The 27,593-nt window shown below is 36.5% G+C and overlaps 1 protein-coding gene across 7 annotated transcripts in view; it reads right to left on the bottom strand.

The window, feature by feature from the left end:
* Nucleotides 1-27,593, bottom strand: part of UBR3 (ubiquitin protein ligase E3 component n-recognin 3) — a 224,976-nt gene that overhangs the window by 122,693 nt on the left and 74,690 nt on the right. For all 7 annotated transcript variants that reach the window (XR_013828877.1, XM_079925165.1, XM_079925164.1 and 4 more), the window contains exons 11-19: nucleotides 24,504-24,590; nucleotides 14,070-14,135; nucleotides 13,771-13,860; nucleotides 12,506-12,634; nucleotides 11,688-11,740; nucleotides 11,454-11,587; nucleotides 11,043-11,128; nucleotides 9,331-9,472; nucleotides 6,840-6,936 (exon numbers count right to left, since the gene is read on the bottom strand). Coding sequence is in view for 6 of the 7 variants with exons in the window: in XM_079925165.1 (XP_079781291.1) it covers nucleotides 6,840-6,936; nucleotides 9,331-9,472; nucleotides 11,043-11,128; nucleotides 11,454-11,587; nucleotides 11,688-11,740; nucleotides 12,506-12,634; nucleotides 13,771-13,860; nucleotides 14,070-14,135; nucleotides 24,504-24,590 (884 nt within the window). In the remaining variant the exon portion in view is untranslated. The remainder of the gene's footprint in view (nucleotides 1-6,839; nucleotides 6,937-9,330; nucleotides 9,473-11,042; nucleotides 11,129-11,453; nucleotides 11,588-11,687; nucleotides 11,741-12,505; nucleotides 12,635-13,770; nucleotides 13,861-14,069; nucleotides 14,136-24,503; nucleotides 24,591-27,593) is intronic.

The raw sequence follows: 27,593 nt of genomic DNA, 5'->3' as shown, positions 1-27,593 counted from the left end.
GGACAACAATAAACGCACCAACATTCAAATTATAGGGGTCCCAGAAGTAGAAGAGAAAAATAAAGGGACTGAGAAAATATTTGAAGAGATTATAGTTGAAAACTTCACTAGTATGGGAAAGGAAATAGTCAATCAAGTACAGGAAGCACAGAGAGTCCCATACAGGATAAATCCAAGGAGAAACATGCCAAGACACACATTAATCAAACTGTCAAAAATTCAATATAAAGAAAAAATACTAAAAGCAGCAAGGGAAAAACAACAAATAACATACAAGGGAATCCCCATAAGGTTAACAGCTGATCTTTCCGCAGAAATTCTGCAAGCCAGAAGGGAGTGGAAGGACATATTTAAAGTGGTGAAAAGGAAAAACCTACAACGAAGATCACTCTACCCAGCAAGGATCTCATTCAGATTTGATGGAGAAATTAAAACCTTTTCAGACAAGCAAAAGCTAAGAGAATTCAGCACCACCAACCCAGTTTTACAACAAATGCTAAATGAACTTCTCTAGGCAGGAAACACAAGAGAAGAGAAAGACCGACAATAACAAAACCAAAACAATTAAGAAAATGGTAATACGAACATACGTATCGATAACTACCTTAAATGTAAATGGATTAAATGCTTCAACTAAAAGACACAGACTGGCTGAAGGGATACAAAAACAAGACCTGTATATATGCTGTCTACAAGAGACCCACTTCAGACCTAGGGACACATACACACTGAAAGTGCGTGCATGGAAGAAGATATTCCATGCAAATGGAAATCAAAAGAAAGCTGGAGTAGCAATTCTCATATCAGACAAAATAGACTTTAAAATAAAGACTATTCCAAGAGACAAAGAAGGACTCTACATAATGATCAAGGGATCGATCCAAGAAGAAGATATAACAATTGTAAATATTTATGCACCCAACAGAGGAGCACCTCAATACATAAGGCAAATGCTAACAGCCATAAAAGGGGAAATCGACAGTAACACAATCATAGGGGACATTAACACCCCGCTTTTACCAATGAACAGATCATCCAAAATGAAAATAAATAAGGAAACATAAGCTTTAAATGATATTTTAAACAAGATGGACTTAATTGGTATTTATAGGACATTCCATCCAAAAACAACAGAATACACTTTCTTCTCAAGTGTTCATGGAACATTCTCCAGGATAGACCATATCTTGGGTCACAAATCAAGCCTTGGTAAATTTAAGAAAATTGAAATCGTACCAAGTATCTTATCCAAACACAACACTATGAGACTAGATATCAATTACAGGAAAAAATTTGTAAAAACCACAAACACATGGACACGAAACAATATGCTACTAAATAACCAAGAAATTACTGAAGAAATCAAAGAGGAAATCAAAAAATACCTAGAAACAAATGACAATGAAAACATGACGACCCAAAACTGATGGGATGCAGCAAAGGCAGTTCTAAGAGCAAAGTTTATAGCAATACAATCCTACCTCAAGAAACAAGAAACATCTCAAATAAACAACCTAACCTTACAGCTAAAGCAATTAGAGAAAGAACAACAAAAAAACCCAAAAGTTAGCAGAAGGAAAGAAATCATAAAGATCAGATCAGAAATCAATGAAAAAGAAATAAAGGAAACAATAGCAAAGACCAAAAAAACTAAAAGCTGGTTCTTTGAGAAGAAAAAAAAAATTGATAAACCATTAGCCAGACTCATCAAGAAGAAAAGGGAGAAGACTCAAATCAATAGAATTAGAAATGAAAAAGGAGAAGTAACAACTGACACTGCAGAAATACAAAGGATCATGAGAGATTACTACAAGCAACTATATGCCAATAAAATGGACAACCTCAAAGAAATGGACAAATTCTTAGAAAAGCACAACCTTCTGAGACTGAACCAGGAAGATATAGAAAATCTAAACAGACAAATCACAAGCACTGAAATTGAAACTGTGATTAAAAATCTTCCAACAAACAAAAGCCAAAAAAACAAAAGAATTCACAGGTGAATTCTATCACACATTTAGGGAAGAACTAACACCTATCCTTCTCAAACTCTTCCAAAATACAGCAAAGGGAGGAACACTCCCAAACTCATTCTACGAGGCCACCATCACCCTGATACGAAAACCAGACAAAGATGTAAAAAAAAAAAAGAAAACTACAGGCCAATATCACTGACGAACATAGATGCAAAAATCCTCAAGAAAATACTAGCAAACAGAATCCAACAGCACGTTAAAAGGATCATACAACATGATCAAGTGGAGTTTATCCCGGGAATGCAAGGGTTCTTCAGTAAACGCAAATCAATCAATGTGATACACCAAATTAACAAATTGGAGGAGAAAAACCGTATGATCATCTCAATAGCTGCAGAAAAAGCTTTTGACAAAATTCAACACCCATTTATGATAAAGGCCCTCCAGAAAGTAGGCAGAAAGGTAACTTACCTCAACGTAATAAAAGGCCATATATGACAAACCCACAGCCAACATCATTCTCAATGGTGAAAAACTGAAACCATTTCCACTTAGACCAGGAACAAGACAAGGTTGCCCACTCTCACCACTATTATTTAACATAGTTTTGGAAGTTTTAGCCACAGCAATCAGAGAAGAAAAAGAAATAAAAGGAATCCAAATAGGAAAAGAAGAAGTAAAGCTGTCACTGTTTGCAAATGACATGATACTATACACAGAAAATCCTAAAGAGGCTACCAGAAAACTACTAGAGCTAATCAATGAATTTGGTAAAGTAGCAGGATACAAAATTAATGCACAGAAATCTCTGGCATTCCTATACACTAATGATGAAAAATCTCAAAGAGATATGAAGGAAACACTCCCATTTACCACAGCAACAAAAAGAATAAAATACCTAGGAATAAACCTACCTAAGGAGAAAAATGAACTGGATGCAGAAAACTATAAGACACTGATGAAATAAATTAAAAGATGATACAAATAGATGGAGAGATATACCATATTCTTGGATTGGAAGAATCAACATTGTGAAAATGACTCTACTGCCCAAAGCAATCTACAGATTCAATGCAATCCCTATCAAACTGCCAATGGTATTTTTCACAGAACTAGAACAAAAAAATTCACAATTTGTATGGAAACACAAAAAACCCCTAATAGCCAAAGCAATCTTGAGAAAGAAAAACGGAGCTGGAGGAATCGGGCTGCCAGACTTCAGACTATACTACAAAGGTGCAGTAATAAGGACAGTATGGTACCGGCACAAAAACAGAAATATAGATCGATGGAAAAGGAGAGAAAGTCCAGAGATAAACCACACACATATGGTCACCTTATTTTTGATAAAGGAGGCAAGAATGTACAATGGAGAAAAGACAGCCTCTTCAATAAGTGGTGCTGGGAAAACTGGACAGCTACACGTAAAGAATGAAATTAGAACACTCTCTAACACCATACACAAAAATAAACTCAAAATGGATTAAAGACCTAAATGTAAGGCCAGAGACTATAAAACTCTTAGAGGAAAACATAGAACACTCTATGACAAATCACAGCAAGATCCTTCTTGACCCTCCTCCTAGAGAAATGGAAATAAAAACAAAAATAAACAAATGGGACCTAATGAAACGTCAAAGCTTTTGAACAGCAAAGGAAACCATAAACAAGATGAAAAGAAAACCCTCAGAATGGGAGAAAATATTTGCAAATCAAGCAACTGACAAAGGATTAATCTCTAAAATTTACAAGCAGCTCATGCAGCTCAATACTGAAAACACAAACAACCCAATCCAAAAATGGGCAGAAGACCTAAATAGACATTTCTCCAAAGAAGATTGCCAACAAACACATGGAAGAATGCTCAACCTCACTAATAGTTAGTGAAATGCAAATCAAAACTACAGTGAGGTATCACCTCACACCTGTCAGAATGGCCATCATCAATAAGTCTACAAACAATAAATGCTGGAGAGGGTGTGAAGAAAAGGGAATCCTCTTGCACTGTTGGTGGGAATGTAAATTGATACAGCCACTGTGGAGAACAGTATGGAGGGTCCTTAAAATACTAAAAATAGGGCTTCCCTGGTGGCGCAGTGGTTGAGATTCTGCCTGCCGATGCAGGGGACATGGGTTCGTGCCCCGGTCCGGGAAGATCCCACATGCCATGGAGCGGCTGGGCCCGTGAGCCATGGCCGCTGAGCCTGCACGTCCGGAGCCTGTGCTCCACAACGGGAGAGGCCACAACAGTGAGAGGCCCGCGTACCGCAAAAAAAAATAAAAAAATAAAACTGGAACTACCATACGACCCAGCAATCCCACTACTGGGTATATACCCTGAGAAAACCATAATTCAAAGAGTCATGTACCACAATGTTCACTGCAGCTCTATTTACAATAGCCAGGACACGGAAGCAACCTAAGTGTCCATTGACAGATGAATGGGTAAAAAAGATGTGGCACATATATACAATGGAATATTACTCAGCCATAAAAAGAAACGAAATTGAGTTATTTGTACTGAGGTGGATGGACCTAGAATCTGTCATACAGAGTGAAGTAAGTCAGAAAGAGAAAAACAAATATCGTTTGCTAACACATATATATGGAATCTAGAAAAATGGTTTTGAAGAACCTAGGGGGAGGATAGGAATAAAGACGCAGATGTAGAGAATGGACCTGAGAACACGGGGAGGGGGAAGGGTAAGCTGGGACAAAGTGAGAGAGTGGCATGGACATATATACACTACCAAATGTAAAACAGATAGCTAGTATGAAGCAGCCACATAGCACAGGGAGATCAGCTCGGTGCTTTGTGTCCACCTAGAGGGGTGGGATAGGGAGGGTGGGAGGGAGACGCAAGAGGGAGTGGATATGGGGATATATGTATGTGTATAGCTGATTCACTTTGTTATAAAGCAGAAACACACCATTGTAGAGCAGTTATACTGCGATAAAGATGTTAAAAAATAAATAAGATTTTTTTTAATGCTAAAAATAAAGACACAATAGCTTTAATTTACCTAATTATTTTTCTCTATAATTTTTCAAAACGCCTTTCTATTACCTTCTTGAAATAAAAAAGGATCACACTAAGTAAATCAGTTTGCCACTTTTGTTCCTTAAAACTAAAAGAAAATGCAAATGACCAATAGCCAATAAGCCCTACACTTTAGGCTTATTTCCCAGTTGTGTTATATTAAGAACTGAAACGGTCAATTATACAGTCATATAAGTGATATCACATAAAAGAAAAAGATGTTATATTTCATATACAAAATAAATTTCAAAAAAATTTAAGTTTTACATAGAAACAAACACATTCTTCACGGATATATTTATCTTAAATATACAAAATATTGTATTAATATAATATTGCATATAAAATTTCAGAGATTAATTTATAAGAAAATGATTTTAATCTGAAGTTAAAGTGTATTTGTTATCTGTTATTATTCTTTTATTTAAATACACATTTCTTTAAACAAAGATTTTTAAACTGCCAAAAAACATCACAGCAATTCAGACATATTTCTAAGAAACTATATAGACATTGTACAGGAACTCAAAAGCCAAATGAGGAGAATGAGATTATGAGAAAAAATAGCAAAATAGAAAAGAGGAAAATTTAATAAAAATAGCTCTACAGATATGGTTTTCATTTTTCAGCATGAACTACTCAAATTTACTTACTCAACAAATATATGCTGAATGCCTTTTTATATGCCAGCACTGAGATAGATTCTGAAGATATAAAAGAGACACAGAGACAAAAATATCTTCCCTCAAGGAACTAAGAGTCTAGTAAAAACCTACAAAGCAAACAAATAGTTACAAAGCTACACGAAAAGCATAAAAAGAGGTTGCTAAGAAAGCAGAGAGAGGAGAATCTCAGACTATGTTCCCACGGGTTTTAGAGAAAGGTAGAGAGAGATGCTGAACTAAGTTTTGTTTTTCGTTTTTGTCTTTCTTGGGGTGGGGTGAGGGGAGGGGAGAATATGCTAAACTTCTACACTATAAACTTTCTTCAGAGGTATCTATGATGGTTCTTAAATTCAGCATATATCCATTACTGCAACGTCTTGGCAAAAAGAAGTTTCAATTACACCCAATATCTGTATTTACACTTTGATGGTTATATGAACAAATATTTTCTCAAGATCAAAGACATTTGTATCATTTTAAACTTGTTTTCAAAATGTTTAACTAAGCACAAATAAACTGAGCACAAATAAAAGGCGATATCCTATAACGTTCAGCAATAGATTAACTATTTAATGTTTAAAAATAGGAGGAAATAATACATTAAAAAATAGTCTACGACAATAATATATAAAACTGAATTCTCCATTAAAAAGATATCCTTCAAAATTTTTCGGCAATTATCAACATTTTAACTACTTTGTTAAATATTTACAAATAAAATTCATTTTACTTTGGCTGTTTTCCCAGTTGTCAAGAACACAGCAATATTACCACATTTTTTGTACCTACCCATCATCTCTGACATCAGACAATTTTAGTCTCTTAACTTGTGCCTCCTCTACTGCTTTAAAAGTAGGACAACACAAAACCAAGCTTTGAATTCTCCTGGTCAAAGAGCAACTCAATAAGTTTGTTATTTTTTTACATTTATTTGTGATGTTTTATAAAATTTATTTTTATCAGATTAATGTCAGGTTTTTGGATCAAGATCTTGAGAACATAAATCTCAGCCAGATTATTTTTTTAATCTTAAAATATTTTCTCCTCTAAAGATTGAGTATATTTTAATGAGAGCATATCACATTTGTGTTATAACCGAAATTTTTCTCTATAAACACAAGATATCCATTATTTTACTGACTAACATAACGTACTTACAATGCTGTGTATCTGTCCATTGCAGACTGCACATCTCTACGGTAAACTGTTCGAAGAATGACCATGACGGGGTCAAACTCATGATCCCAGACTTCAGCTATTATTCAAAAGAGAGTAGAAACAAAACACTGACTTCTTAGGAATAAAGTCAATCTCTAATGACTAATTACGTTTAAGTATATCTTATATTTAAAAGATGGGAAAGTTTAATTTGATTATATATTTGCCTTAATAAGCTTGATGCAATGACCACTTTTCTAAATCAAAAATTATTTCGTCACTATAATGTTCCCTTAAGTTCAGCAAGAACTAGTGAGCAAGAAGTTTTATAATGTGATAACGCCTCACCATAAAAGTTTAGCTCACTTTTTTTGGTAAAGTGCCAATGAGAAAGTAAGAAACACAATGCATTAACATTTTTGAAAGTATTCGAAGATAAAAATGTGAAAGCTGGATTAAAAAATTAATGAGCCATTGATTTTCAAGAGCTTAGTTTATAAACACTTTTTGGTTTATAAAACATTTGTTCTTTTGCTATAATTGATCTCCTTACCTTCTCCACAATTAGGAACCATTATCCCATGTGTAGTATATGTACAATTGGTGGTACACAAGATGATTTTAAGTATTAAGTGCACAAAGCTTATGTTAATAGCTATATAATTACATTAACGTGTACTAGAAAATTGCACATTGCAAATAAAACCTGTGATCTCACTAATAATCATGCTTAGGATGAGAATTCTTAACATTTCTTAACATTTGAACCTTAAGCATCTCTCTACACATCTACTATAATTTCAACTTTCTGGCATTAAAAAAAAAATGTTAACAACTGTCCCTATTTCATGTAACAGGCCATCTTAAATTATCATAAGTATGATTTAAGATCCTTAAGATAGGCCTTCAAAAAGCCACAGAACCTTTGTTATTAATTCTATTATCTGTTTTTGTCAGAATTATAAAACCATTGAAATGGAAGAAAACTTCAGTGATTAACTAACTGGCCCAGGAGGCTTCAGTGTTCCAAGAAGTTGGATTTCAACAGAGATTTACCAGGGGCCACTTTAGGAGCAAGGAGATGGTAAAACAGATGAGAAGCTATGTCCACTAACCACACTCACTTTAACAAGAGTAGGTTTGCTTTTATTGCTTTTGTATAACAGATTCACTTAAGGCTTAGTTCCCCCAAACTAAAGGCTTATCTTAAACATTTTTTTAAAAAGCTTAAAAAACACTGATCTATTCCAACTCACTCATTCTACAAATAAGAAGTTAAATCCAAAGATAAAACACTGACTTTCTCAATATCGCACAACTGGCTAATACAACTCAGTACTGCATCTGAATATGACACCCAATTTCTTGATTCTAATCTTCAAATGTCCAGTGCTCTGTCTCAGTGTCTCAAACTTAACTGTGTGTGACAATCATCCTTTAGAGCTTGGTAAAAAAGCAGATTTCCAGAATTAATCCCCAGAGATCTGGATAAGAGCAGATTGGGGTCGAAGCATAGGAACGTGTATTTTAATAGGGACCGCGAATGAGTGACACAGATTATGCTCACATCACACTTTATTAATAAGCACTGCATTATACAAGAACATCACTCTACTTCTAAGTTCATCTAAATTTTAGATACAAAGTGTTCTCTACAATAAAGAAATACTGTGCTTTTTCTTTAATGGAATACATTCCAACCAGAGGCTCTGGATTGTTCTTGCTACCTTTGTGAACTCTCTGAAAAATCACACATGATAAGGTTTATTTTGGTGTGTTTTACCAAACATGGTACATGCTATTTACAACTACTAAGTGGGCATCAGTTTTTCACTTAGACAATGAGTGCTGAGGGGGGCAAGAAGCATGTAACTGCTACTTCCTTCAAAATTTTAACTTAGATTAATGAAAATGTGAAAGAGAAGAAGAAAAGACCATGAATCAGGATTCCACCTACTTCTGGCTTTTGTCAAGCATGTCATCTACAAATCCAGGGGGAAAACTTCAGAAAACCAACCACTTACAGAAAAGGTTTCTATGTATTTACACAGGTTCAAAATGTATGAGAATGTTATCAGTATTCCACATAGATTTTAACTGTTTCAAGTTAAAATTTGGGTAGTGAGAACTATTTCAAAATCAAATTTAAAGGGCAAATACATTCAGAATGTTTGTAAGTATATATTTTGCTTCATAATTTCTGGTTCATTTACAGTTCATTCACTTACAAAAATAAACTGGAGTTCATATATAAAGTTCCTTTTATAATTTAGAGTCATCTAAGAAGTCTTATTGTAATATAAACCATAGGTTTGTAAATAAATGGAACCAGTATCACTGTACACCATAAAAGACAAACATACATCTATAAGAAAGTTGAGGGGAAAAACCAAAGCTGAACAAATAAAAGGCAAACATTTTGTTTCAATATACACAATGAAACTTCAGAAAACTGATATTTGAAAAAACACATTTATGTATATAAACATACCTTTAGGAGTATACATGCCTTGTTGCATAGAACCTCCAGGTTCAAAAACAGGAGCCTTAAAATCAGCTACAGCTGATAAAACTGATTCAAAGCTATAACTTCCTGGAATAATGCCACTTTTGGGATTTGGATTTTCTGGAATATGATGTATGTGTCAAGGAAAAAATTAATAACTAAAAGTCAGATACTTAATCTTACCAAGGTATTCTAGTTTCTAACTTCCTTTGCTAAAATATGCAGAGTAATAGGCTGTAATACATAAAGTCGGCCACAAGAGGGCTATATAATACAACAGTTCAATAATAACATTTTATTAACTGTGAATTAAGATAGTTTAATCTAGAAGCCTACTAATAAATTACATGCTGAAGTAGCTCTGAAGTATATTTCCCCCAAAACAAATTAATACAGTTTCAGGAAATAAAAAAAAAAACTTTTAAAATTAATCTCCATTTTCATCCTTTTGCAAATAAAGTCGTAATTTCCCTTAGAAAATCAAACACAGTATACTAAAAATCAGCCCAGATTTTTATGAGCAAAGATTATTTTTCCAAAAACACAAAATGTCATCCTCAAAATAAGAAGGAAAAAGATACTAAGCAAATTTTTTAAAAAGAAGAAAACCACAAAGATTCTTTCCTCTTCGTTTCACATTAGAGCTACATAATTCTTCTAAATTCAAAGTTACAGAGAATGCTTTTGCTCTTTTGCAGCACTAATACACAGTATATAATGGCTGAATGAAATCATCAAACAGTATCAAATTGTTGGCTGCTTAAGAAAATCTTCAAGGTTATCAAATAGGCATTTCTAATAGGAGCTATTTCACGAAATTTAGCCAATTATTTCGAACATAATCATAATGTACAAATTAAATTTAGTCAAAAATTCACAAATAAATTTTATCACAAAATAACATGATGATCTTTGTCTAAAATTTTATAAACAATAAATCAAAAAATAATAAAGTGTCCATTGTATGCTCAGTCTTATACAGAGAACCATAAATTTTTAAAGTTTGTAGACAACAGTCTTTGCCTTTAAAAACCTCTTGGTTTAAAACTGAATTCTAAGAAAAAAATCCTCAGAATGTTTAAAGCTCTGGTAATAATAATGATAAGATATACCTCTAAATTTTAACCATGAATTCCAGCCTGGCTATAGAGATAAAGTAGACCTAGCTGCCTTTCACCAAGTGTCCAGCTCCCTTTCACTATTGCTGTCCTTAAAGGTCAGATCCTGGGGTGCCCAGAGCCACCAGTCCTGATGCCTAACCAAGGTCTAATAAGAGTACCCTGAGGGCTTCCCTGGTGGCGCAGTGGTTGAGAGTCCGCCTGCCGATGCAGGGGACACAGGTTCGTGCCCCAGTCCGGGAAGATCCCACATGCCATGGAGTGGCTGGGCCCGTGAGCCATGGCCGTTGAGCCTGCGCGTCCGGAGCCTGTGCTCCACACGGGAGAGGCCACAACAGTGAGAGGCCCGTGTACCGGAAAAAAAAAAAAAAAAGAGTACCCTGAGAGACGACAGAGGCAAAAAAATCTACCAGTGGTCTTGAACACAGAATTGAACAAACAGTTGGAGTTTTTCTCCATATTATTTTTCAACTTCAAAAAAAACCATTTTAATCAAAAAGTGATATATCTCTAATCCATGAATATTACTTACAACTTAGATCCTGCAACTAACAGAAAATCAAACTGTTAAAAGGATATGAGGTCCAGCAATGAACTATGTGTTCTGTCATTCATACACAGCTGGGCTACCATCTCTGCTCTGAGAATCTCATCATCAGACATTCCTAAAATTAAAAATAGAATTAATAAATCTGAATACCTATATATTATAAAGAAACAACTTACCACACAATTTATTAAGCATAAATACCAAAAATGAGATGTTTCCAAATTTAAAGAGCAAAGAATACAATGCCCCAATATAACTGCAGTTTAACTACCCTGATATTTGCAGTTCCCTTAAGGGGTTTTTTAAAGGATATTCTAAAAGGAGTGTCAACGGTAATACATCCTTTCCTTTTTTTCCATAAACCAGTTACTACCACAAGGAGAGGGGAGGAAACGGAGGTTAATAGTTAATACGCAAGTATTTGTATTAGTGCTTTTTACCTAAATGTAAACGAAGACTCAAAAGAATCACAAGAAATGTAAGAGCGCCTTCTAACATGGATCTCTCATGCTCTGCATCAAGTACTGTGTTTTGATGTTGTGAAGCCATTGTCAACAAATCCACTACCTTAAATCTATTAAAAAAATATTTGAGACAGATTTTTTAAAGTTAAAACAAAATTAGTTTAAATTCCAAATACTTCCTAATACCTGTCTTAATAAAATTATGCTTACCTTTCAAAGACAGATGAAATAAAATAATCTGGATCAAGTCTAGATGCACAAACCTTTAAAAGACAAAAAATAAAACCCACAATCTTTATTTCTCAATATTCAGTTTTACTTCTTTCTTTCTTTTTCCAGCCACGCCACGCGGCTTGCAGGATCTTAGTCCCCCAGCCAGGGATTGAACCCGGGCCACAGCAGGGAAAGCACCAAGTCTTAACCACTGGACTGCCACGGGTTTCCCCAGTTTTACTTCTTGTGTTAATCACGTTTTTTATTTTCTGTATCTTCTGATGTTGTGGCATCTAGGGGGGCCCTACAGACCAGGAGAGAAACTACCCTTCTAAAGGCTAGCTAATTCCAAAAGATAGTAAACAGCTTACCTGGGAGCAAGTGTCTCATATGCAAGTCCCTCATGCCCTTTATTTAACTCACATACCAAGCCAATATTCCCCCTGGCCCCCTGCCCAAGGCAGGTACCAGATAGCCTTTATGCCCCAGAGCCCACCAAAATTATTCAAACTAGCCAATCCTAAACTACTTCCCCTGCCCTGCCTTGTCGTTCCTATGGAAACCCCAATAAAGCTTCTGGTCTAGGATTTCCCCTCACTCCTCCTTCTGCCTCCTGACCAAAATCTAACGCTTCCCCTCTGGTCCTGCGTAGTGTGGCATGCCCCCTTCCTTTGGAAATTATAAGTAATAAAATTCTTCTTTCAATAGCACTGACCTCTCCATGTCATCATTTAGTCACCTCTATAAATTAAAATCCCACAGGTACAAATGAGATACTTCTAAAGTACAACATCTGCATCATCAAGTTGGCTTACCTGTAATAGGTAAATGTCAGGATCAATCATGGAATTACAGAAATGAGACTGGACATAGGTCATGGCTTGTCCTTTGATTTGCAGACCATTTCTTACCCACATATTGCTATGGATTTCGGCAAGACTTGCCTAGTAAAACAAAAATTAAGTAAATTGGACAAAGAAGTCATCTAAAGTCAACCTTTATAAAATCATGTTACAATAAATAATCATTTCAAAATATTTTATAACTTAATCACAGCATAAGCCTGACATTCTGTCCAATGTTTAAGATATTCAATTCAAATATATAATTTTAAATTTTATGATGATCATTATATTTTATACAGTCCCTTCTTCTGGAGTTTATACATGAGTTAGTTTTCCTTGATGACTCCTGGATACATTTATAACAATATTCACTGAAATCTTTAATGAGGAATCACTGACGATTACATTTAACTTTTTCCTCTTCAAAAAAAAAAAAAACAACATATATAATGCTTAAAGAAACATAGGAATAAGCATCAAACAAGCTAACTGTTCACTGTTCAACATCAATGAATATAATCTATGACTTTAATTCACCCTAACTCAACCTTCAATCTAGTCATTTTCTAAAATTTGGCAAGAGCAGATCAGATTAGAATAAATTTTCTTACTATATTAATATTTAATTCTTCATGTATTTATGTCCTGTATCAACTAAAACTAAGCACAGTCATAACTTCATCTCTTATTTGTTCCTAACTCCCAGAGGTAAAGTTCAATAATGGTTAACAAATCTAAAATTTCCAGGAAAAATAAACTGAAGTGCAAATTCCTCTAATGTATATAAAAGTGGTCCACAAAATCACAGTGTTAGAAATGAAAGAAACCACAGTGCCTATGTAGGCTAATTCTTCTCTCTTTTCTCTCCTCTCACTTTATAGATGGGGAAACTAAGAATCAAGTAGGTAAATCACTCCAAACAACATAGATAATAAAATAGTGGTGGCACCAAGGCTAGAATTTGCTGGGTCTCCTGACTCCCAAAACAGTGCTGTAGTATGTTAAACCCCCCATAAGTAAATATAGTGAAAAGAATTCCTGGGGAAATTATAACTAAATGTAAATCTCATTTAAAAAAAAAAACAAAATATAATCTGGCAAAAATACAAAAACTAATTTTTTTTTTAATTTCAAACATTTTGGCTATAATAACAATGATAAAGGCATACAAATAAAATAAAGGAAGAATCACTTAACCAAGGAATTCAAAACCTTTTAAAAGCCTGAAAACATACCTGAATTTGGAGTGGATGAATCATTAGTTTCATTAACATTTCCTGGTCTGGTAAAACAGAATCCAAATCTAGTTCTTGACATTTCACAGCCTAAAAATTATGATAAAAAATGTTACTTCACTTTGTTATAAAGCAGAAACTAACACACCATTGTAAAGTAATTATACCCCAATAAAGATGTTAATAAAAAAAAAAAAAAGAAAAAAAAAAAAAAAAAAAAAAAAAAAAAAATGTTACTAATTCAATACATAATTCCCAATATTCAAAAAACAAACAAAGTTGTTTAATGACACTCTTACCTTACTCAGAAACATAGCATAATAACGATGTAGTGGCAGATGGAAAGTGACTTGGTTAGGTGCTGGCTGGAAATAAACAAACAAAATCCACAAATCAAAGAATCCTTTACCGAATTCAAAGAAGGTTTTAAAATGCTAAAACCACACTTTCACCTTGATTTATTCCCCTATACTTTCTAATAAAAAAGTACAATTTTAAGGGCTTCCCTGGTGGCGCAGTGGTTGAGAGTCCACCTGCTGATGCAGGGGACACGGGTTCGTGCCCTGGTCTGGGAAGATCCCACATGCCGCGGAGCGGCTAGGTCTGTGACATATGGCCGCTGAGCCTGCGCGTCCGGAGCCTGTGCTCCGCAACGGGAGAGGCCACAACAGTAAGAGGCCCGCGTACCGCAAAAAAAAAAAAAAAAAAAAGTACAATTTTAGAAGTTATAGCCTTAAAAACCCACTGTAGATAAAATTATTCCATTTTAAATGTAAGTTACTTAAAGGCAGAAACGGTATACTCCTCAACGTTGAATCCTCTGAAGCATCTAGCCCAGAGCAAGGGACGGAATAGATTTCCCTTTAAAGTATGCCATTTGGGAATCTTCAAATGCATGCATACCAAACATGACGATAGTAACAAGAACAATAATTACAGTTAACATTCACCGAGCACTTACTATGTGCCGGTCACTGTGCTAATAAGCACTTTATTCAGATTTAATTTAATCCTAGGAGAACCCCAACGGGGTAGAAACTGAATATTCCATTTTATAAATAGGGAAATTCAAGTTTATAAAACTTAAGTAACTTCCTAAAGTTAACAAGTAGTGAACTGAAAAGCTAGCCTGAACTCCGCTGTTATATTCAGAACGGTAAGAGGCTCTGACTACAGCCCTAAACTGAGGTGCAGTTAAAAGGCTTACCTAGTTGGGTGAGATGCTCCCCATATCAGTGGTGAACACACAGTTTCTGTAGGAAAGCTTAGTACAGTATATATCAAAGACCTTTGGTATCCTTGTGAATATTATAAAAACTGTATTTTAAATCTGTGACTCCCATGGGTCACGCTATCACTACAGGGAAAAAGTACAACACAGTTGTCCTTCTCAAACAGACAAGAAAAATTAAAAGGTATTATTTGTTTTTAATGCTTCTATAAGTTTTTAGTAAAGATTTCTCCTGTTAAAAAGTTTTACCCCAAACACTCAAATACCAGTATAGAGTTATAAAGATGTGCAATATGTCCCCATCCCTGAAACAGTTTTTTCCAAAACCGATATGAGAAAAAGATCTTCCTCAACATGTGAATAAATGTCTAAAGAAAGTTGTTCTAATAAATAAACGTTTGGCTTCCATAAAAAGGAAGGAATTTCTGACACATGCTGCAATATGGATGAACCTTCAAGACATTATGCTAAGTGAAATACGCCAGTCACAAAAATAGATATACTGTATGACTCCACTTATATGAGGTACTTACAGTACCTCATAGAGACACGAAGTATAATGATGTTGTCAGAGGCTGGGCGGAAGGGAAAATGGGGGGTTTATTGGGTATAGAGTTTCAGTTTTGCAAAACAAAAAGTTCTGGAGGTTGGGTGCACAACAATGTGAATATACTACTGAACTGTATACTTTAAAAAAGGTTAATAAGATGGTAAATTTTATTTTATGTGCATTTTACCACAATCAAAAATAAAATAAGTTTGCCCTCCATTACTATAATCATTTTAGTAACATAAACTATACTAACTAGCTAAATCAGAATCTCCTTGCATTTCTTTTGAAGGCAGGCATCAAGAACAGTGGTTAAGAGAAGACTCTTAAAAGCTGGATTTGTAGGAGTTCAAATCCTGATTCTGCCACCTACAGCTGTAAAACTGTGAGCAAGTTACTTAACTTCTCTGTGTCTAAGTTGCCTGACCTGTAAAGTGGAGATAATAAGCAGTTGGATGGCTGTGAGGATCAAGTAAGAGAACATAGTACCCAACACACATTTCTATTAATTACTAAGCCATAGACTCTATCTTGTCTTTTAAGGCTTGAGCATATGCTAAACACACATTCTTCTACAGTGTTATATTCCATAATCCCCTCTTGTCCAACGTCACAAATTAGTCACTTGAAAAACTCTTCTTCCACTCCTTCCATATATACTGAGGTGGTCCTCAGATTCCATTCTTAGCTTTCTACTCTTCTCATTCTAGGTGACTTTATCCAGTTCATAGCTTCAATTCCCAACCCAAGATGACTCCCAAATCTCAGCAGAAATCTCACTCCTGAACTCCAAACCCTACATTCAAGTGTTTAAGTCCCGTGGGGACCACAAATACACTGTGTCCAAACCAAACTCAGCATCTCTGCCCTAAAACTCAATCCTCCTCAATGTTTCTTCTCCAAATTCCCAGTAATACAAATCAGAAATGTAGACTCCTTCCTTCTCTCAAAACTCCTACCTTTCATAAAGCACCAAAGTGTGTCTGATTTTCTAAATACCTCTTAACTTTACTTCCTCCTCTCTTTCCACACTGCCCCTAACTAACCTTAGCTCAGGCCCTCAACATTTAGTGCCTAGATTTCAGTGCTAGCCTTTGCTTCTATTCTTACCCTCTGTAAGAAACTTTCTGTGGTATCTGCCTAGCTCACTACCTTCCCCATTTCTCAGAATGTCCCTTCCTACACCACCACACACACAGGGACTGGAGCCTGACAGTCAGGTACAGTAGCCACATCTGACTGGATCAGGGCAGGAGATACCTAACCCATCGTGGGCAATGAGGTTCTCTCTTCACTTGAAAACTGAACTAGATTTAAAGACATCTGCAGAGTCTTGGAGTATGGCTGAAACTGCAATATTAGGCAACTGTAGGAAGGTAATATTTAACCACATAGGCAAAAAAGCACAGAAAACCAATTTACAGAAAGGGAAGAAAAAATGAGGCAGAAAGGCCAAAGCAAAAGCAAGAGACAGGAGTTCCTGTTCAGCTTTCCACTCAGTTCCTGAAGTCCAGGTGCCATAAGATCCCTGAAAGATCTCTCTGTACTCATAATAAATTATTCCTCCTTTAAATTAGGCTGCCTCAAAAATGTTTTTTTCCTTGTATTCAAAAGAACCTAAATTAGTACATCTATTTAAACCTTGATATATTGCCAGGAGGTGGTCTTACCAAAATATTAATTTAACCTTGTACTTCTCCATTCATCATCTTTTAATGGCTCCCTATAGTTTTAACTTCCTTTAACCTTCTGACTCTTGAGAGACAGGACTTACCTCTCCAGCCCATCTCCTGTCATATAAACTCATGTACCATAGGTAGTGCCTTTGTATATGCCTTTCCCTCTGCCTCAAATACTATACATCCTTGCTCCCACTGGATTAACATACCTTTAAGACTTTGCTGAAGTGACATTTCTGCTAGGAAGCTTTTCCTGAGTCCCTCAGGGTAAATCAGATGCTCCACTCTATTCTCCTCCATAGCACCCTGGTCACAACTTTACAGAAGCCCTCTGATCAAATTAGCCATTTATTTGTCTTCCATTTCCTTAAATTAGGCACCATTTCATCACTGTATCCCCAGTGTTTAGAACACAGTAAACATTCGATAAATATTTGCTGGATGAACACATGTTCTACTTCCATCTTATAAGAGATGACTCTAAACAAACCACTCTGCTATATACTCATATATGTTGCTATATACTCATAAATGTTGCTCTGCTACATACTCATAAATGATATTCAGTATTTGAGGATTCTTAAATGGCCTGTACTTTGGGAAAATTTATTCCATCCTGTGTTTCTAAGTGACTGATTGACTTGGCTTAATCCAGTTCAAAAAAATATTATTTGCTTATTCTGTGCTGGATTACTGCAATAACTTCTGACCTCCACTCTCAAGGCTGAAAGAAGAACAAATATTTATCACACATGAAATATGTGCCTCTTAGTCAATCCTCATTGGCTAATATTATTATCTTAAATAAACAGATGAGAAGATGGACTCGGCAATGCTTTAAAAAAAAAACCAAAAACTGTCCAAGACCAAGATCACACAGTGTCCACTCAGGTATGCCTGACTCTAAAGCTCCTTCCACTGCCAAAGCCAGTACAGTTGAAATATGACCAGACAAGAAGTTGAGAGACATGGGATCTGGACCCAGAAATACCAGGAGTTTGCTATACAACTAGAGGCAAGTCATTTAAAATCTCTGCATCTCCATTTTACATCTGAAAAAAAGGGAGTAACAATAACATCTTCCCTACTTCACAGGGTTGTTTTGAGAAACAAATATATCAAAGCACTTTAAGAAAGAAGAAACTTTTAAACATCGTGAAAGATATATTGGTTGATTCCTTATTCTATACTTATTTTCTTTTCTATTAAAAATCTATATAAATTTTTGCAACATTCGGGACTTCCCTGGTGGTCCAGTGGTTAAGACTCCACGCTCACAATGCAGGGGGCCCAGGTTTGATTCCTGGTCAGGGAACTAGATCCCACATGCCACAACTAAAGATCCCACATGTCACGACGAAGATCCCACATGATGCAACTAAGACCCAGTGCAGCCAAATATATAAATAAATATTTTTTAAAATTTTGTTTACAACATTCAATATCTTCCTAAAATATTTCTGTGTAAAAAACAAATATACTGGGGCTTCCCTGGTGGCACAGTGGTTAAGAATCCGCCTGCCAGGCTCCCTGACTTCAGACTATACTACAAAGCTACAGTAATCAAGACAGTATGGTACTGGCACAAAAACAGAAATATAGATCAACTGAACAGGATAGAAAGCCCAGAGATAAACCCACGCACATATGGTCACCTTATCTTTGATAAAGGAGGCAGGAATGTACAGTGGAGAAAGGACAGCCTCTTCAATAAGTGGTGCTGGGAAAACTGGACAGGTACATGTAAAAGTGTGAGATTAGATCACTCCCTAACACCATACACAAAAATAAGCTCAAAATGGATTAAAGACCTAAATGTAAGGCCAGAAACTATCAAACTCTTAGAGGAAAACATAGGCAGAACACTCTTTGACATAAATCACAGCACGATCCTTTTTGACCCACCTCCTAGAGAAATGGAAATAAAAACAAAAATAAACAAATGGGACCTAATGAAACTTAAAAGCTTTTGCATAGCAAAGGAAACCATAAACAAGACAAAAAGACAACCCTCAGAATGGGAGAAAATATTTGCAAATGAAGCAACTGACAAAGGATTCATCTCCAAAATTTACAACCAGCTCACGCAGCTCAATAACAAAAAAACAAACAACCCAATCCAAAAATGGGCAGAAGACCTAAACAGACATTTCTCCAAAGAAGATATACAGACTGCCAACAAACACATGAAAGAATGCTCAACATCATTAATCATTAGAGAAATGCAAATCAAAACTACAATGAGGGCTTCCCTGGTGGCGCAGTGGTTGAGAGTCCGCCTGCCGATGCAGGGGACGCGGGTTTGTGCCGTGAGCTGTGGCCACTGGGCCTGCACGTCCGGAGCCTGTGCTCCGCAACAGGAGAGGCTGCAACAGTGAGAGGCCCACGTACCGCAAAAAAGAAAAAAAAAAAAATTACAATGAGATATCATCTCACACCAGTCAGAATGGCCATCATCAAAAAATCTAGAAACAATAAATGCTGGAGAGGGTGTGGAAAAAAGGGAACACTCTTGCACTGCTGGTGGGAATGTATATTGGCACAGCCACTATGAAGAAGAGTATGCAGGTTCCTTAAAAACCTATAAATAGAACTACCATATGACCCAGCAATCCCACTACTGGGCATATACCCTAAGAAAACCATAATTCAGAAAGAGTCATGTACCAAAATGTTCATTGCAGCTCTATTTACAATAGCCAGGAGATGGAAACAACCTAAGTGTCCATCATCGGATGAATGGATAAAGAAGATGTAGCACACATATACAATGGAATATTACTCAGCCATAAAAAGAAATGAAATTGAGCTATTTGTAATGAGGTGGATGGACCTAGAGTCTGTCATACACAGTGAAGTAAGTCAGAAAGAGAAAGACGAATACCGTATGCTAACACATATATATGGAATTTAAGGGGAAAAAATGTCATGAAGAACCTAGGGGTAAGACAGGAATAAAGACACAGACCTACTAGAGAAGGGACTTGAGGATATGGGGAGGGGGAATGGTAAGCTGTGACAAAGCGAGAGAGTGGCATGGACATATATACACTACCAAACGTAAAATAGATAGCTAGTGGGAAGCAGCCGCATAGCACAGGGAGATCAGCTTGGTGCTTTGTGACTACCTAGAGGGGTGGGATAGGGAGGGTGGGAGGGAGGGAGACACAAGAGGGAAGAGATATGGGAACATGTGTATATGTATAACTGATTCACTTTGTTATAAAGCAGAAACTAACACACCATTGTGAAGCAATTATACTCCAATAAAGATGCAAAAAAAAAAAAAAAAAAAAAAGAATCCGCCTGCTAATGCAGAGGACACGGGTTCAAGCCCTGGTCCGGGAAGATCCCACATGCCGTGGAGCAACTAAGCCCGTGCGCCACAACTACTGAGCCTGCGTTCTAGAGCCCACGAGCCACAACTACTGAGCCCACACACCAGAACTATAGAAGCCCATACACCTAGAGCCCCTGCTCCGCAATGAGAGAAGCCACTGCAATGAGAAGCCCGTGCAACACAATGAAGAGTAGCCCCTGCTCAGCACAACCAGAGAAAGCCTGCAACGAAGACCCAACACAGCCAAACGAAGACCCAACACAGCCAAAAATAAATAAATTAATTAATTAAAAAATATATGTGTGTGTGTATATATATACACACACACACTATTTCCTTGAATTAAGCTGCTCTGTATACCATACTTGATTCTAACTATCTGTAAATCCACCCCAAGTTCAACCGTGGATTAATTTCATTTCAAATACTACCTAACCCTCTGTGTGTAATGATAATTTTCCCCTAGTTCAATCTTCCTGTTGTCTTAGTGATGCCACCATTTCAACAATAACTCCTGAAGTTTCAAATACTAATGAGAATTGGACTGAGAGAAGCTCCAGCTGAAGCCCCAGCTGACGGACTAATCCTTGACAGGGTGAAGAAATAGTGAAGCAGGTTAAAAGCAGGATGGAGCTCTGTGGAGAATGGAGAATGTTTTCTTTAAAGACTGACTCATTACCATTTATATAAATAAAGCTTAAGCTTAAGTACCAACATTTAGACAAGATAAGAATCGGTGATTTGGTGGAGGCAGAATCAGAATCCAAATGGACACAATGGCCAGGTTGAAGGCTAAAGGCAGGCACAAATATTGGAGGAGGAGTCATCAGGGATGGAAGATAAATTAGTTTGAGGCAGGAAGGACGAGAGTTAAAGACAGTAGGAGGCTCTTCCGTTCATAAATAATTCAGTCCTAAAGCCACTGCGGGGGAGGTGTTAAGAGGCGAAATAAACCAAAATAGGCATCTATAGGTGAGGAGCCTGAAAAGGGATATCAGAGCCCAGGGTGAGGAGGACAACTGTGTGTGCTGGGGCGGGGTGGGCGGAAATGTCAGTGGTTTTCCAGGGTGAAGAGCATCTACACAGAAGTGGGCTGTGGCCCGGCATACGGAGTCAGGGCATCCACACAGCAGGGCAGCCCAGTATACTATGTCAGAGCCAATCAGGGTGAGGAGAGTGGGAACTGACCAGGGATGAGAAGCCAGAACCTGATAGAGGTAAAGAGGGCAATGACACAGGGCGCCAGCCTGGAATAAGGAATCAAAATTCAAGCAAGGTGAGGAGATTACCCACGGGTGGAAAGGACCCAGTATGGGGCATCAGAGCCAAAGCAGGATGAGGAGGGCAGCCAGAATGAAGACATGCCTGGTGTGGGAATTCAAAGCACACATAGGGCGAGAAGGATTCTTCACAGAAGGGTAGTCCAAGGTGGGGAGCTGGAGCCCAAGTGGGACGAGGAGGGTGTCCATCTGTAGGGCAGGGTGGAGGACAGAATGCAGGGAGAAGAGGGCATCCATGCAGGGGAAAGGGAGGTAATTGATATGAGAAATTGGTTCTATATAAGAGGATTGGTCAAAGAAATAAATATATTAAGGATAATGGAAGCCAGGTTTCTCACTGTTAGAGAAAACTAGAATAAGTCCTGTGCTATACTGGAATATAAAGTATCAGTTTGAACTCACAGCTTTCAATATATATAATAGAGAAATAAATATAGATGCAGATATGTACATCTATATACATAAATGCATACATATATTCTGAACCTCTGTTCACTGAGAAGGCCTGGGAGCAGTTAATACCTCGACAGCAGTGAGCCCACCAAGCATCCAGATCCCACTTTCTCAATACTGTTCTCTGCTAAAAGTAACAAAAGATCCTTAAAAAAATGACTGATTCCAGGGGTAGAATAGGGAAAATATAAGGTGAGCCTGAAACATCTTGTTGAGCCACTAAGAAGAGAAGCGCTCAAAGAATAACGGGACAAGTCAAAAGGACACAGAAACCTGCTTGAAGGGGCTCTCACTGGCCACATCTGAAAAAATTTGAGCATCAAATAATAGTAGTGTTGGATTATAACCCAGTGAGCAAAAGAAACTATGAATCTCCACAGCAGAAAATTAGTGAATGAACTAAAAATTAGATGAGAAAACAGATGTATTTAAATAGCTTTAAAGCAAGTCCTCACAAAATACTTTATTAATTACGATGAGAAAAAGGGTAACTTTGTGGTGAAGAAGTCTGGCTGGTACCACCCTAATCAAATGAACAAAGAGATCACCAGTAATAGGATAAACAAAGATCATAAACCACTAAAGAGGGTGCAATGAAAAGACTGCAACATCACTTCTGTAATATTCCTGCAAAAGACGCATAATCTGAACCTACTCATAAGAAAACCCAAATTGAGGGGTGTTCTACAAAAATAACTGAGCTGTATTCTTCACAACGTTATTGCCCTGAAAGGCAAAGAATGAGAAATCATTCCAGGAGACTAGAGACATGATAACTAAACGCAACATGTGACTCTAAATAGGATCCTTTTGCTATAAAGGGCAATCAATGGACAATTTGTAAAACATGAATGAGTTCTAAGATTTGCATAGTAATAGTACAATAAAGTTAATTCCGTAATTTTTATGGTTGTCTCTGTTTATATGAGAGAGAGAATGTCCTGGCTTATAGGAAATGGATACTAAAGTATTTGGGAGTTATGGGCATCAAGTTAACATGTTAACTCTCAAATAGTTCAAGAGAAAGTTCTTTGTACTCCACTTCCAACTTTTCAATAAGTTTATGATTGTGTAAAAGAAAAATTTTTTAAGGAAAAGAAATAAATAAAAGCCCCTCCTCTCCACGCCCCGGCCTAAGACACCAGGAGTTGCATCTGCCCAGAGTTCAGAAATCAGATAAGGAGTGCTCCTCCTTCCACATCTGGCAAATTTTTACCCCACTTCATAAGAGGAATAAAAGGGGCTTCTGACAGGAAACTTGGCTGACTAATTAACAGCAAGCCCTTATTTAATTCTTCTCAGTTCATTATCAACAACAATCATCCTTACTCAGCCATAAAAGGAAACGAAACTGAGTTACTGTGGATGGACCTAGAGTCTGTCATATAGACTGAAGTAAGTCAGAAAGAGGAAAACAAATACCATATGCTAACACATATAAATGGAATCTAAAAAAAAAAAAAAATGGTTCTGAAGAACCTAGGGGTAGGACAGGAATAAAGACGCAGACATAGAGAATGGATTTGAGGACACAGGGAGGGGGAAGGGTAAGCTGGGACGAAGTGAGAGAGTGGCATGGACATATATACACTACCAAATGTAAAACAGATAGCTAGTGGGAAGCAGCCACATAGCACAGGGAGATCAGCTCGGTGCTTTGTGACCACCTAGAGGGGTGGGATAGGGAGGGTGGGAGGGAGACGCAAGAGGGAGGAGATATGGGGACATATGTGTACGTATAGCTAGTTCACTTTGTTATAAAGCAGAAACTAACACACCATTGTAAAGCAATTATACTCCAATAAAGATGTTAAAAAAAAAATCATCTTTTTTCATGCCCAGAGGAGAACACTGACCAATTAATAAAGTTGTGATACCCTTTCCATCAATCTCCCCTATTCTGTTCACATTTGCACTGTCACTTTTATCTCTCTGAATGAAGTCCTGAGAAATATACATTTAATAACATTAAAAAAATTATGCCCTTCTCTAGCAAATAAGCAAATACAGTTAATGCACTATAGAATCTCCTAAGTGTCAAACAACTGGTCTCTTACTTCTCCTTTTTTAAAGCCTAGTGATTTTATGTTTATTCCAACACCTTTCCCTTATCCCATGAAAAGATATTCATTATTTTCAATGTTAAATGAGATCTAACACTTTTCTTAAATGCTTTTACATATATCAAAAACATACATACCTCATCTACGAAGTTAATAGCATCAAACCAGTCTTGAAGAGCTTCAAGGCAGTATCTCACAACATTTCGGGTATATTCTTGAGTTTCCTAAAATAATAACTTATATAAATTTACAGTATATAAACACGTATATGTTCAACTTCAAAGTATATGCAATATATAAAAAGTTATGTGCATTGTATATATAATGGTAAAATATACATATTTTCAAAATAACCACATTTGTTATTTCAAGGAATCATCCTTTCACAAACTAACAGTAACAACTAGAGACAGTTATGAAAATGAACTAACCTGAAATGAGTCAAAGGTGAAATAAATTTATGTGATGTAAATTGGGTTCCACATGGCCGCTGAGCCTGCGCATCCGGAGCCTGTGCTCCGCAACGGGAGAGGCCAGGGCGGTGAGAGGCCTGCGTACCGCAAAACAAAAAAAAAACTACAAGCCTCACATCCATATCTAAAAATAGCATCTCTAGGGACTTCCCTGGTGGTCCAGCAATTAAGACTCTGTGCTTTCACTGCCAAGGGTGTGGATCTGATCCCTAGTGGGGAAACTAAGATCCTGCAAGCCAAGGGATGTGGCCCAAAATTAATTAGTTAATTAATTAATATAACATCTCTTATAAAGTAGATATTATCATTCCTTTCTTTCAGAGATTTACTTCTCCTTCACCCAGCTCAGTCTCCATATCCTGTTACTTCTTCCTTAATACTGTCATGTAGGTTCACTTCCATTTCCTATTTCTGATATCATTCAGACAAAATATCACTTAACTAGTTTCCCTGCCAACAGTCTCACCCTGTTTTAATCTATCCTATATGAGATTTATCCTTCTCAAAATATTATTTTATACATTCTGTTCCCTATCTCTTACTGAAAAAAATGTAATGACACTTTAAGTTACCATAAATAATGTGTCATAACCAAACTAAAGTTGCAGATAATTCATGTATAAAGAAACATTTAAAACCAAATGTTTTCCTATTTAATCAAAGGTTTGAGTAAAGGGACACCACTATATCCTCTTTACACAAGTGTAAACTGATAAACTCTTCTGGAGAACAATTTGAAAAGTAGGTATATCAAGAGTCTTCAAAAAGGTGACCAATTAACTCCATTCCTAAATACAACATACTTAATAATCATGTTCAGATCATCTCTCCCACCTCCCCATCGCTATCATACCCACCCCAAAAAATTCAGTATGCATGACTTTCTAGTTTTATGACCTTGAGGAAATTACTTGAATTTTATGAGTTTCAGTCTCTCCATACGTAAAAATGGGCATAATACTACCTACCTCCTAGTACTGTTATGAAGAAGCAAATGAAATAATGTACATAAAATGCTCCATGTCACAGTCTAGCACTATATCTGACAAGTACTACTTAAGTGCTCCAAAGATTCATGGCCAGACTTAACTTCTGTCAAGCCTGCAGTAACGTATAGTTGCCACTAGATGGGGAGTTTACAGCTTATTCTGTTCAGAAAGCAAAAATTAGTAAAATTCTAGAAATGTGCCATCCCTTTATCCAAGCTATCTGTTATTAATCTAGTATAACTTGTTTAACTATCCCTTAGCATTTTCAAGAGCCAAACAGCATACGGGGCAGTCAGACAAAGAAAGTAAGCTATCAGGTGAAGTTCCTTTTTTCTATTGCTAATCCTTTAGTTTTATATTTTATAATTAGAGAACATAAACATAAAGCAATAGCTTTGTTTTACTTAAAATAATAGTCTTTCTTCTAGTTTACATTTCTAAAACCTGACAACATTGCTGCTAAAAAGCTCTAGACAGTCTTGCTTAAGAGACAATTATAGCAAAGAGATAAAGAGCACTGGTTCTGAAATCAGATGGATTTGTTTTCAAACTCAAGCTTCCACTTGCAGCTGTGTAAATGTGGGCAAATTATTTAACCTCTGAAAGAAAGGGATGATACTATCTACTTTATAAGAGATGTTATGAAGATTAGATACGAACATAATGTAAGCAATATAATGTAAAGAACAATGTCTGGCATACTGTAGGCTCTCATCAAGAGAACGTCTTATCTAGGAACTACATGCTCCTTTAGCTAAGAAACTACTCTCAGATACTACCAGAACATGAGCTCGTTTTCTCTCTGTTGACTTCGCTTCTTAGATTAAGAAAACCGTAACACGTTGCAATCCTGGCCTTCAAAACTGAAACATAAACTACTGCCTGAAAACAATGATTTCTCATTATCACATAAACATAGCCCTGGCCTTATAATCCAAAATCATCCTAAACACAGTTGTCAGAATAATCCTCCTAAAATACTGACCTTTTCATATCAACATCGTATCAATCCTCCCTCCTAAATCACCATCTGCTCTGTTGGCTTATATGATGTTGCATTCTTCTGGTTTTTCTCCTCTCCCTCTCTGATGTCTAAATGTTCGTTTTTTCTTCAAGGTCCATTTCTCTTCTCCCCCTATTTGACGTGACCCCATCCCCTGGCAATAAATGCCATTTTTATTCCCAAGGGTCTAAAATTTATAACCCTAGTTCAGATTTCTCTTTTGAGCACAAAACTCATATATCCAACTGACTATTCACTATTTCCACTTGGATGTTTCAGAGGCATCTCAAACTTAACATATCTAAAACTAACTCTGATCTCTCTAAACCTTTTCTATTGATCTTTTTCACCTCTGTAAAATTATCTCCATACATAGTTACCCAAAAATCTATTTCACTCATCAATAACATACAATCCATCACCAAGGCTTTTGGTTCTACCTTCAAAACACATCTTCAATATCCAAAATGCACCTTGAATTTCAAACCTGAATTTCCTAGATTATTATCACAGCATCTTAATTGGTCTATTTGCTACTAGTCATGATGCTCCCCACGCTCCCCTCAATCCAGTCTTTCCAGCAAACAGAATGATCTTTTAAATGTAAATCTGATCACATTAAACCCCTACTTTAAAATATTCACTGGCTTCTCCTTAAAATTAAATCTAAGGCTCATTAACATGTTCTATAAGAACCTGCATTAATAATACAATCCCTGCCTATCTCTCCAACTCCATCGTGTTCTGTGGCTCCAGCCACAA

The sequence above is a fragment of the Stenella coeruleoalba genome, assembly GCF_951394435.1.
Source record: "Stenella coeruleoalba genome assembly, chromosome: 6".
In the NCBI taxonomy this organism is placed as follows: Eukaryota; Metazoa; Chordata; class Mammalia; order Artiodactyla; family Delphinidae; genus Stenella; species Stenella coeruleoalba.
The sequence above is the reverse complement of the archived record's forward strand: the minus strand, read 5'-3'. Positions and strand labels throughout refer to the sequence as shown.